This window comes from Thermobia domestica, chromosome 7, assembly GCF_964235325.1.
Source record: "Thermobia domestica chromosome 7, izTheDome1.hap1.1, whole genome shotgun sequence".
In the NCBI taxonomy this organism is placed as follows: Eukaryota; Metazoa; Arthropoda; class Insecta; order Zygentoma; family Lepismatidae; genus Thermobia; species Thermobia domestica.
This window is the reverse complement of record NC_137460.1, coordinates 16,090,275-16,103,461: the sequence shown is the minus strand read 5'-3', so window position 1 is coordinate 16,103,461 and position 13,187 is coordinate 16,090,275. Positions and strand designations below refer to the sequence as shown.

Genomic DNA, 13,187 nt, shown 5'->3' with positions numbered 1-13,187 from the left:
AGGGTGAATACCGTACAGGCTCTCTGTTAGGAAATCCAGCATCTAACACCAGTATTATTAAGTCTTCAGCAACAACAAGATGAAGACCTAACTCCGATTATCCTAGCCCTCAAGGATCCGCGAAGATGATAGAAGGTGGAAGTATTGGAAGGAGAACTACCGCCTGGACAATGGCATTTTGGAGGTGAAACACCCACGGGAACCACAAAGATGGAGGATTTGCCTTCCAGCCGATCTGGTACCGGACATGCTGCGGATTAGTCACGAACGTACAGGACATTTCGGCGTGGGGAAAGTTTACGCGAAATTAACAGAAAACTTCTTTTGGCGGAACATGAAAGAACACGTGCAGAGATTCATATAAGATTGCGTAGAGTGTATGAGAGAGAAAGTAGATAGACACTCTCCTGCACAACCTCTTAAGATATTTCAAGCTTCTAGACCTCGGCAAGTACTATGTATTGATTACTTGGGCGCATGGCCAGCTTCAACTCATGGATATAGATACGTATTGGCAGCTACGGACGCTTTCTGCAACTACATTGTAGTATATCCCAGCACCAAGGCCTCAACCAGCCATGTGATCAAATCGCTATCAACGTACATCACGCACCTTGGGCGACCCGACGTGGTAGTGTGCGATAATTCAACCATATTTAGAAGTGGACGCCTCTCCGACTTCCTGGCAGCACAACACATTCAGTTGGGTTTCACTACTGCGTATCATCCTTCCAGCAATAGAGCAGAGAGGAACCATTCAGAGCTTATCAGGCTATTGAGGCATATTTGCCACGAGAACCATGAGAAGTGGTATTCGCATTTGCAGGAATGTATCATGCTCCTGAACAATTCTGTTTCCAGCTCATTAGCAGTGACACCAGCTGGATTAATGTTGAATCATTCTCCACACTACTATGTGCAAAGGTATTTAGGACTAACCCAGACAAATCTCGATCCGGAAGACATAAAAGCGGTGTTGGAAGATGAGTTGGGCACAAAGTGTTCATAAATACGTTACTTGCCGTTACCAAGGAAAATGAGCAGTAGCATGTGTAAATAGATTGAGATATGAGATAGCTTGATGTTATATGGATTATAATTAGGATGATCAGAAAGATTATAAAGATATGAAGAAAGAATGTGTCAGATTATGATTTAAGATAAGTATGTGTGTTCATAAAAGATTATATGTATAATAGAATAATAGGTGATATAGGAAAAGATTAAGAATAAAGAGACATATGAAGCTATTGTGTTTGCATGAGTAACAGGAGTTCTGGCTTGGTAGTGGGCACACACTTTGTGGAATACGATTTTCAATCTAACTAAGTGGGCAGAGATCAAGTTTAAACAGTCCAAAAATCTTTTAAAAGTTATTCTCTAACATTGGCGCAGTCGTTTTTGAAAGAATCTACGTGGCAAAATATCGTCATTACCTAGTTTTCCACCTTTCAACAGTGAAACAGATAAGCTACAATCATACTTGGAAAGATTTGAGCATTTGTGTGTTGCTGTACAAATCCCAGAAGAAAGAAAAGTGTCAACTTTATTTACAGTAATTGGTTCTGAGACATACGAACAGATATGCAATATATGTTGGCCAGCTTCACCGGCTGAAAAATCATATGAGGAAATCAAATCTGCGATGAAATCATATTATGCATCCAATGTCAATATTATTTCCGAGAGGTATCAGTTTCACTCAATGAAGCAGAAACAATACCAATCAATCTCAAGCTTTGTCTCGGATTTTAAAAGGCAGTCTTCTTATTGTGGTTATACTTGTTGCTTAGATGAAAATCTTCGCGATCAGTTTGTTTTCGGTGTTGCAGATGAGGCAATTAGACGCAAGCTATTAAACACGAAGGAATTGACCTTCCAAAAAGCAACAGAAATAGCCTTGACAATGGAAAGCACGGAACATCAGTTGCGACTATACAAATCTAGTACTGAGGGTGTTTTAAATACGGTGCGTAGTGCAAGGAAGCATTTTTCTAAACGGAATGACAAACAGTTATCTAGTTCTAGCTCCATATCACCGGCATCGTCACCAAAGTCACCTTTTCGATGTAATTATTGCAAGTTGCAACATAGAAAAGGAGCATGTCCTGCTTGGGGCAAGCAATGCTTAAAATGTGGTCGTAAAAATCATTTTGCGTTGGCATGTCAATATGATACGTTTCAACCGCAGGAAAATACCATCACTACATCGGATCAGGAAGATCTCCTAACAATGAAAAACCAACTGCAGTTAGATCATATATTTGGTGAAACTGAACCGGAACCGTCTCGCTCGGAGGAGGAGTCACAGTATGGCATGGCAGATATAATATTTTTCGATCAAGATGAACAAGATGATAATAAGCGCAAGGGAAAAAGGAGAGAAGTGGCTAAAGAGTCAAATGAGGAAATGCAGCAATCCTTTATGTCGGTTCAGCAGGAAGAAAAACTGAGTAACTACCAGTCATTGGGCTTAGTGGAGAGTAATACTGGAAGCACTTCCAAGCGATTAAAGCAAGTTTGGGCCAAGTGGAGATTTAATCGAAAGGGATCACGAGAACGAAGCAAGGATAATGACAGAATTAAGTTGAAGTCTGATTCGAGTGAAGCGGCAAGGAACACCCTGGATCAATGGCAAGAGAATGATGACCTTATCGTACGGCTGATGGAGAAGCAGCAGAGAATGCAGGAACAAATAGATTTCTTGATGGCCAAATGGTATGAGAGGCAAAGAAGCAGAATATCTGAGAGATGGCATGGAAACGAATCATCGTCATCAGATACTTAGATTGGGTGTGAAGTATTGCAAAGTTTTGTTTATGTTAGAAAGTCCGAATTTTGTAAAGGGGGGAGAATGTTGGAAGATGAGTTGGGCACAAAGTGTTCATAAATACGTTACTTGCCGTTACCAAGGAAAATGAGCAGTAGCATGTGTAAATAGATTGAGATAGCTTGATGTTATATGGATTATAATTAGGATGATCAGAAAGATTATAAAGATATGAAGAAAGAATGTGTCAGATTATGATTTAAGATAAGTATGTGTGTTCATAAAAGATTATATGTATAATAGAATAATAGGTGATATAGGAAAAGATTAAGAATAAAGAGATATATGAAGCTATTGTGTTTGCATGAGTAACAGGAGTTCTGGCTTGGTAGTGGGCACACACTTTGTGGAATACGATTTTCAATCTAACTAAGTGGGCAGAGATCAAGTTTAAACAATCCAAAAATCTTTTAAAAGTTATTCTCTAACAAGCGGAATGGGACAGACGACTACATCAAGCCTATACGAATAAGTTAACCAAACGAAAAGAAGAAATGAAGCCCATAACGAGAGACAAGCCTCCCGAAAGGAGATCAAGGCACGAGATTGGGTGTTCTTACGAACTCATTATCTCAGCAATTTCGCACAAAGAAAAATAAGCAAGTTCTTCCAAGTATACCAAGGTCCCTTCTGGTGCGAGAAGGTGATAGACGACAAAGTGTTGATCTTGAAGGACCCGTTGACAGGAAAAAATCTTCGACCCCAATCCGTCGACAATTGTAGAAAATGGAATCCTACAGCTAAAATTGAGCAACAGTGGATAGAGATCCTAAACAAGAATTCGCGAAGTAACTTAGACACGACAGGTGAAAACCGATCGACTGATTAGTAGTGTTGCTAACCTGGGGGAACTAGCTCACACAAACATCAACATACAGGTGATACCATCATGGGTTCTGGAGCTTAGTGCTCAGTAGGACTGACCTAATTAAGCTCGCTCACGCTGGGAAGCCATACTGTGACCAATCTTGGTCCCACTGCTCATCCCGCAAAGAGATCTCCGAGTTAGCAACATTGTAAACAGTGAATATTCTGTGTATGGTGGAAAGAGAAACAAACGTGCTGCTTGCAGAAACTCTATGTGCGAAAATGAAATAATTGGTTATCTGTACCAATCCGTCTTAGCCAGTGCTTATACAAGCGTGATATAGTATTCTTTCAGTGACAAAGGTTATTAACATATATATTTTTACCATATTACTATACATTATCAGTTTTAATTCTTGATGTATTCACGAAAACATATAGTGCCGTGAGTTGGTTCTCAGTGTAGCGCTGTATTTATCTGCTATCATCGGGTGTAATAAGTGATAATCCAAGACGCAAATGTGAATATATTGTGCCTAACAGTTTATATTATACAAGTGATCTTATATATTACTTGGAATTGCAACAGTACAAGCGGATGGCTTACAGTATGTGATTGGCGAAAGGTTCCATTGTCATAGGCCAAGATTCAAGTAATCCTGTACTCTAATTATTCTTATGTTATATTGCATAGTCTAAATATATTTAAATACGTTCCAGTGTATATCCTATGTTCTTTTATTAGCACTTATAATCTGTGTGCATGATTACGCTTATATGCGCGTTATCGCTACCAGAGCTTGTTTACCAGGTTTGTGTTGTGTACGATTACTAATCCCACACACCACGTATACTGTTAAACGATTCACCTCTACTAGGTGAAATAATTACCGTTACAAGGTCAACCAAATCGCTCAACAAATATCTGGCCTACAACTTCCTGACACTTATACAGATCCACATGCTCACTTTTCCTAACATCTACCAAAACAGATCCAGAACGACGATCTCCGTAAATACAAAACCCATCTAAACAACCTTTCTCATGTTATCAATCACCATGGCAGTCACCTTCCTCTTCCTTAACATTCGATCTCTTGTCACTCACAAAACTGTTTTTGAACAACTTCTCCGAGAGGAAAAAGTACAGGCTTTTACCCTAAATGAAACTTATCTCAAACCTACTAATTATATCCGCATTCCTCAGTTTTAATTACAACGTCATGACTGTTTTAGACCTTATCAACGAGCATATGGGGCACAGCAATTGGAACCTATCATACTATTCCTCTGCGTCCTCATACTTTCCCAAAACCACATGCTCGCACAGAACATTCCATAGTCACACTGCATGTTCGCACAAAAATCATTACTTCTTCTGTCTTCATGACGAGGTAAAATTGCGGCCCACAGACTCAGACAAAAAAATAAATAATAATAATAAACAGTGTAAATTATAACTATATATAATGTTAGCTTGCTCTCATAATTTTAAGCACTTTTTTAACACAAAATCTCATTTACACACAGAATGTTTCTGGGTGTTCCACTGGTACTACTGGTATGTGGCCACGCCATGCATACATGTTGGGGTGTCTTATCTGACTTACGAGATTCAAACTGCATATCAGTATGTTCACAATCGTTGCCTGCCAGTTTTGAAAGTGGCTGTATTGGATCCATTAAAAAAATACGAAAAGGATTGAAGTTTAGACACCCAATTCAAGAAACAATTGTTGGCAATTATTGTCATATCTTAAAAATAAAACCCAAAAGAAAACCGGTCAGTTCTTCCGGGCTGAGCCCACTTTAGGCAAACCCTGAATACAAGAATATTTGTAATTTTTCGGCAAATCTAGTCTGATGACTCCCTTGAATTTTATCTATGCCAGGTGAAATATTTACATGTCGCCTCCCGCAAATCATTTAAGAGACAATAATAAAATTAGCGAAAGAATAATAATTTTTCAAGAATTATTTCGAGCGGCACACCAATAGTGAACCTGCACGCAGAATTAGGCAATACTCGAGCAGACTTATTTTATTAAATTTTGACGCATTTCTTGCATCTTCCGCTTTCTTTTTGCAGAACATGCACTAAATGAAAAGAAATTCTTAAGTTTAACGTCCCACGATTATGCCGATTAGGCTAAGGAGACGGTGGTAATGAGTGAAATGATGGAATGAAGAAAGTGGGAGGAAACGGGAGAACCCCGAGAAAACCCACGAGCACGATGTTTGTTCACCACAATGTACATACTGCGCGAGCTGGCATCGAACCAGGGACCCCAAGCACGAGAGGTGAAAGCTCTATCACTGAGGAACCACACCCTCCTATGCACTTAATGAGTAGCTCTAGAAGAAAAAGCAAAACAACTTGTGCTAGGTCGCCAGTAAAAAAGCACGAATGCTACCTAACCGAGTCAGGGCAGAAACACAGCAGCGGGGGCCGAGCAACAGCGTAGGGAGCCGGCACGTCAGAACACGGGGGGGGGCAGGCATAAAACGAGGATGGTCTAAAAACATATACAATATTTGTAATTATTCTTATCTTCAAAAACACTTAATTTCGATCGTTTAAAAAAACACCTTTCACAGCTAATACACGTTTTTTACACCGCCTTTCTTTCTTACCTTTACAACAGAAAATAGTGTATGTAGGGCTATTGACTCTGTTCTGAATTTATCTTCTCCAATGCATCTTTTCCACACTTTGCGCACTTGATTTTACGCGCTTCACCATACCATGACTCTGCAGAAACTTTATAATCCTTCTCTCTCTATTACACAATTCTAAAAAAAATATCACATTACGGCCATCGCAGATGTTCACAACTAAAGTGTGAACAGGAAATTCCCGCCGCTTACTTCTACCCTATATGCATTCAAAATCAATTTCAATAAGCTGTGCAATGACAGAAATAACTTACATTCACACTCTTATTTCTTCACGAAAAATATTTCAAATCACATTTTACCTATAAATTTTGTTATCGATGTAAACGTCTGCTCGAGTGAACCCCAGAATTATTATAACCCAGTGGTGTATTTAAGGGGGGATAAGCCCCTTGAAATTGTAATTACTATATTAAGTAAATGAATTATCTTGTAGAATTTTTTCATCTCCAGGAACAAAATTAGCCAAGCCCATCTCCCCTGAAAAAAAATCGTAAATACGTCATTAAAATGATAATATACGCGCCATTAACCCGTCATCAAAATAGAAATGTACGTGCCTGCTCCCTTTGGAAGCACCTCCTCGGGCCCACGCCTTCACCCTGCATGACTCGGTTAGATGTTATTCCTGCTTTTTAGTAGCGCCCTAACACAGTTTGGTTTGTATTTTTTGTACTGTACTTCTTATCCACACATCTGGACTCAGTATAAATACGCAAATCGTAAAAGATTTTTAATTTTTTGACAATTAATTCTGACGGTCCCTTTGAATTTTATCTATGCCAAGAGAAAAATTTATACTTCGCTTGGCGAAAATCATTAAATACAAACAAAGTAGCGAAAGAATTATATCTCATTAAGTATTTCGAGCAGTGTTTCTTCCAGACGTCTTTTTGGGAGGCCAGTCCCCCCCGGAGCATACCAAAATAATACGTTTATACTAATAACTAGAATAGTATTAGCAATGCCCACCGGAACATTACTTCTGAAACACTGATTTTGAGTGGCACGCCAGAAGTAAAACTGCACGCAGAACTATAATCTGTCATAAAAATGGTAATATACGCCCCTTTGGTAACTCTCTACTTTGGGCAAGGTAGTAATATTATGTCCGTACAAATTGCCAAGCGAGCGTGAGCGAGTGAAGGCGGGTTCGAGCCCCGCAGGACACGTTGTTTTCTGCCTTCCCTTCTTGGGAACTGTAACTGCAGAAACCGGTTCAGATGAATTGATTATTGCCACTGCCTTACCTAAAGTAAAGACTTGCCCGCATTTTTTCCCTTTGGAAGCATCCCCTCGCTCCTGCTGTCCTCCTCCTCCGCCCTGCTCTGACTCAGATAGTATTGGTGCGGGAAGGTTCTATAACACAGGTCCCCCATATACGTTAATAATGTTTTTTTTGTACCAAAGTAAAATATTTAATTCACATAGTATTGACAAGCGAGCGTTAGCAAGTGAAAGCGGGTTAGAGCCCCGCAGGGCACTTTGATTTCTGTCTTTATTACAGATAAACGAGAAGAGAGACCTGTTCTAGAACCCTGGCTATTGGTGCTTTTTAGTGGCCACGTAGTACAGGCTTATTTGTATTTTTTGCACCGTAATTTTTACGTCATACATCTGGCCCCGTATATATATACGCAAATTATAAAATAATAACTGTAATTTTCGACAATTACTTCTGACGCTCCCTTTGAATTTCATCTATGCCATGTGACGTATTTCAAATCGCCTATCGCAAATCACTTAGGAGACAGTAAAAAGAAAATTAAAAAAATAATCCATTTTTCAGCAATTATTTCGAATGGTGAGTTAAAAGTAAACCTGCACGCAATTTTATGTATAAAGATAGAAAATGGAAATCGAGCCTCCCACATGCCTTTATTAATTTGTAAACATAAATTTCTCATTACAGACACTTTTACACTCTCACTTTTACAGACAATGAAACTAAATTATTTTATGTAATCGTTATACTTATCGACTTTTCTTGTATGTTATGTGTTCCCTTGTGTTCTTCAATGTCGAGAGTGAGAGGACCAGAAACTTGTTTTGAATTTTCGGCTCCAGCTTCACAGACATTTCAACATTCAAATTCAACTCATCGCCCCAAGGAATGCTGGTATATTTGATAAACAAATGACGTAGTTGTATCGATGCTATTTGCAATCTCATATAATTGCCTATGCGATGTCACACAGGATATCATAAATTTCAAATTTTGAACAAATGCATTTATTTGATGCTGCTATAATTAATATAATGATTGGTAATAATGCTACTACGATACTCTCGTGAGAGAATTTATTCAACATTCGATAAAATATTCTAAAAATAATTCTAAAATATTGCATGAAAATATTTCATTTAAGTTACAGGAGAAGGTAACAAAAATATTTTCATACAAAATTAATAGGCGTTTTAAAAGTATTTCTGAAAAATATTTGTCATATTACGAACGAATTTATTTTTAAAATATTCGAATTATTTTAAAAATTATATTTCATATGTTTTCTTGTAACAATAGTAAAGATTGCAAATGACATGCTGGAAAACATTTTATTTTGTTCATAGGCGTATTGTTTTCTTTATCACGTATGTAAAACATTTTTAGTGTTACTTCGAAAACATTTTTTCTTAACAAGGGTAAAAAGTGTGGGGGACGCCGCCCCCACCACGAAAAAATATGTACTGCCTCTCCTCAGTTCCTAAAAAAATTACAATGGGCAAAGAGAGTGAGGGGCAACGGCGTGACGTCATCCGCTACCTACCGCCCCCCACCTTTTCAGATCGGGTTACATGTGTAGGATCCACACTGCGTAGGGTCTACACTGCGTAAAATCCAAACTGCGTACGATCCAAACTAAAACTGGCGTAGGATCTAAAACAGGTGATCGAATAATAAAAAAAAAAAATTATTTTATAATCACAGAATATTAAGTAATAATATTTTTTAGTTATATAGGGGAAAAAAGTAGGATCAAAACTATACGACCGAAACTGCGAAGCGTCAAAACTTCGTAGGATCCAAACTGCATAGAAATGAAACTGACAAATATAATTAAATAATCATACAGGGGTATACCAAGGAAGTTTTTCTTGGGGGACTATGAATTATTCAGGAGGGCCAAAAAAGCTAAGTCTTGTCTCAGCAGGGAGAAAGGAGAAGCATCCCCCCAAAGCCCCCAACTTCTGATCAAGTTGGCAAATGCCTTGTTCAGAAGATTGTCGTTACGTTCAATTGACTTAGCTTAACATTTTCTTATTTACCTAATTGCTGTGAATTGTGATTTCTTTTATAGACTTTGCAGGTGGCACAATTGAAGGTTCACGTAATTAGTTCAAGTTTTTGCTACTTTGGGCTTCGTCCCAAATTTACTAACTTCCAGGATTGTTTTGTTTAAAACAAAATGTTTAGAACAAATGATTAAAACTTGTTTTACACAATTGATTTTGTTTAAAACAAATTTTGTTTACGTTTTAAACATTTTGTTTTAAACACGTGTATTTTGAAGACTTGTCTAAAACATATGTTTATTTGCATATTTTATTTTTGAAAAAACAAATCTTCCAGAGCAAGAGAACTTCCAAAAGAGCTCTCCAATCAGAAGACTATTTTCTTCCCATGTGAATGTTTTGATTTCTTGTGGCTACAGCAGTCAACGTGGTGATCTACAATTTATTTTGTCTCATTTCCCCCTTATTTTAAACGTATATTGTATTGTTTAAATGCTTCTTAGTTAACTTGCGAGAAAGTGTCTTAGTCGAAGGTTGGACTACTTGTAGAACTGATATTAAAAAATAAATAAAATATTTATCACGGAAGCAAATTTTTGTGTTGTATTCAGAAAACAAACAACATATTATTTGTTAAGTTGAGGTTCTGATATTAAAATATCGAAGGACATTCGTTTGTACAGTACATGTTGGTTCTCAGCCTACGTACAACATGGAATCGTTTAACATGAGTTATACTGAAAAAAAAGGACATGATTTGTTGCAAATATATTAGAGTAGCTCAAACTCCATCAGATAAGTAAAGATTATACGAGCTTGTTGCAAAACGTGCAAGAAAGAAATGGGTGGTTTAGTTCAAAGAACGAAAATCATTTCGAAAAATGCAATGCTTGGTAAAAAATTGAAACTCACACAAATGGTAAAAATGTTGATCCGAAAAGTGCTTCTGATTAATCTAACGTCAGTGGTGTGGCTGAGATGCAATTGGAAACTTCAGGTAACAATTAATTTTGTATCAACAATATCTTTTTCATTATATTATGAAAATTTTATTTCGTACCTCTTCCCCACCACAGTTCTAAATTTTCTTTGAAACTTTACAACTTGGCACAGCTTGTATGAAGAGACCAGGCGAGAAACGCAACGTAACGCAGTCGGTCGTGTAACTAACCATTAAAGTGTGATACTTATTATAACGTTAGTGTGAACGTCAAGGTCTGGGACAATTTGATCTCAATTTGTTCGTCTGTATGTATGTATGTACCACGCTACAGGGTGCTATATTCAGTCTTTTAACATTAAATTTTGAGGATAGAGACACGAGACGTCGGAATTTGCTGTATAGATTTTGACTGCAATCCCACGTAAAATTTCAAAACTGCGATCTCACTTTAAACAAAAAGCCCTGTCTCATATAGCCTTGCTACTGATGCAAGATGTAAACAATCAAACTAAATAAACTAATTTTATGTGTTTCGAAATAACTTGGGTTGCAGGATAAATTTGGCTCCAACTCAACATTTAGAGCACAAGCGATACAAGTCCATTTTCAGAAAGGTTCACTTTTGCTCAGCAAACGTAATATCTTCGTAGCATAGGGTATGAAATAAATGAAACAAAAACCACGTGAAAGTGTGTGGACAGGAGTTTCATAGGCCAACCGCTAGACAAGGGCGTTGACGGAATGGGGAGGAGGGCTAATTTCCCCCCTCCATGCTCATTAATTTATTAACATTATACTTGTATTGTGTATGCTGCAGCGTGGGAATGATTAACAAGTCAAGATCCGAATGTCATAGTCAATGATGATTAATTACGTTACATAAGTGCATAATGTGTCGAAAAGAATACACCGACGTAAGATGTCATATTTTCACAACCACGGATCCGAGATGAAAGAAAGAAAAACTACAAAAAAAAAAAAAAAATCTAGAATTTTGTACAATTGCCGCTGGACAGGGGCGTTCGATTAGAAGTCAACCGTCTTCTACCCTGAATTTCAGATTTTTGGGGCAGTAATGCAGATTTAGAGACCTTTTGCTTAACAAAGTCCAACATTTAAAAATTGAAGTTCTTACACCGAATAAATAAGGATTTTGATCAGTTATAATCCATTTCCATTGGTCGTACGGAGCTATAAGCCTATATTGCTCTCTTGTATATATATAAGGAAGTATATCATAAAAACCCACTGTCCTCAAATGAGGACGAGTCCTTCATGGCCCAGCTACATGTTGGTTCTTAGAAATTCTGTCAAGCTGCAAATGCTTATCGCTAATACGAAAAGAAGTTAAAAGAAATACCAAACTTTAAATAATATATATACACCAAACTTAAAGGTTTAATAATAATCAATTTATATGAACTAGCAATCCTTTTAAATAATATAAACTTATCTCCAAATTAAATTATTTTTCCTTGTACAGAAGTGGTGTAATCACCAGTGTGAAGTCATCTGATTCAGATTCCAAATTAATATGGAGGTTCGCCTTTTATAAACCTCGCTAAACTTAATGAATCAACTAAGCTTTACTACGCTGAACGAACGTAATTTATGCATCAACAGTAAATGTTTAATTACAGATATTTCTCTCGAAAATGTTGACCAAGTTTAGCGCAATGTCATAGTAATCGTACCTGTCATTTCAAAATTAACGGGATACAAGTCCCATTTAAGGGGTGTATGTCAATTTGAACCGAACAATTTGCACCAAATTTGCTTAAACCAGAAAATGTGCTATCTCCATTCTGGGTAATTTACCGAACTTTGATAATTTTGCCACCAAAGTATTAACATGTAGGTAGTTTCGCCACCAGAAATTTTTACGCAGTAATTTTGTTATACGTAAATTTATCACCGTAGCATTAGTATACAGGAAACGTTGTCACGGTTATTTTTCCACTTTGTTCAACTAAGTACAGACAAAGTAAAAGACCAAAAGAGCAAACTTTATCTTAATGAAAGTTGAAAAACAATTCAGTTGCTGTTATATTTTAACTTTTTCAATTTATTCCTACATCCATATTAATCCATGTATCTGTATAAAAAGGATGTGTATGTTAGGAATGATATACAGACGAGATGCAACTCAATATACTCTAGGTCTCGTCTCGAATCAAAAAAGGTATCAATCTCGGTGTCGTCTCGATCAATCTATGAAGCTCCCTCGTAACTAAGAATTTAGCGTAGGTACCTTTGGCGTGGTACACTCGGATTCGATTCCCGGCAGGTCATGTGGTTAGGATCCTACGTTAAGATGTAGTTCACATCTGATGTAGCCCCGCTGATATAGTCGAAAGTGACGGAGCAACAGACATTTTCCATATCGAAAATCAACATTGAACCCTAATAAATTAATTCCAATACTTTGCATTACATTATTCTTGACTAGCAGACAGACAGACATTATACGACTAGCCAGAGCACGTGGCATTGGAGCATAGGTTTCCGGGTTCGAATCTTAGCGGAAGGTTATTGAAAAGTTTTAACGCATGACGGTATCTTAGATTCCATCTTAAACTGTATGTCAACATCTCGTATAATTTCAGTGCTGAATGGAACGCTAAATTCCAAGCCAACCAACTATACAATTTACATCTTGATATTTTTAACCAATCCTCTGGTTTATTATAATAGCTT

General features: G+C 37.4%; 2 protein-coding genes across 2 annotated transcripts in view; one reads left to right on the top strand and one right to left on the bottom strand.

The window, feature by feature from the left end:
• The window catches only part of LOC145689868 (uncharacterized), a 109,652-nt gene extending 101,237 nt beyond the window's left edge, over window positions 1–8,415 (bottom strand). The window contains exon 1 of the mRNA XM_081764144.1: window positions 8,288–8,415. The gene's annotated coding sequence lies outside the window, so the exon portion shown is untranslated. The remainder of the gene's footprint in view (window positions 1–8,287) is intronic.
• LOC145689108 (uncharacterized) lies at window positions 380–1,009 on the top strand. The gene has a single exon (XM_081763234.1). The coding sequence runs from the start codon at window positions 380–382 to the stop codon at window positions 1,007–1,009; it is 630 nt and encodes a 209-aa protein (XP_081619360.1).
• Window positions 8,416–13,187: the final 4,772 nt, after the last annotated feature.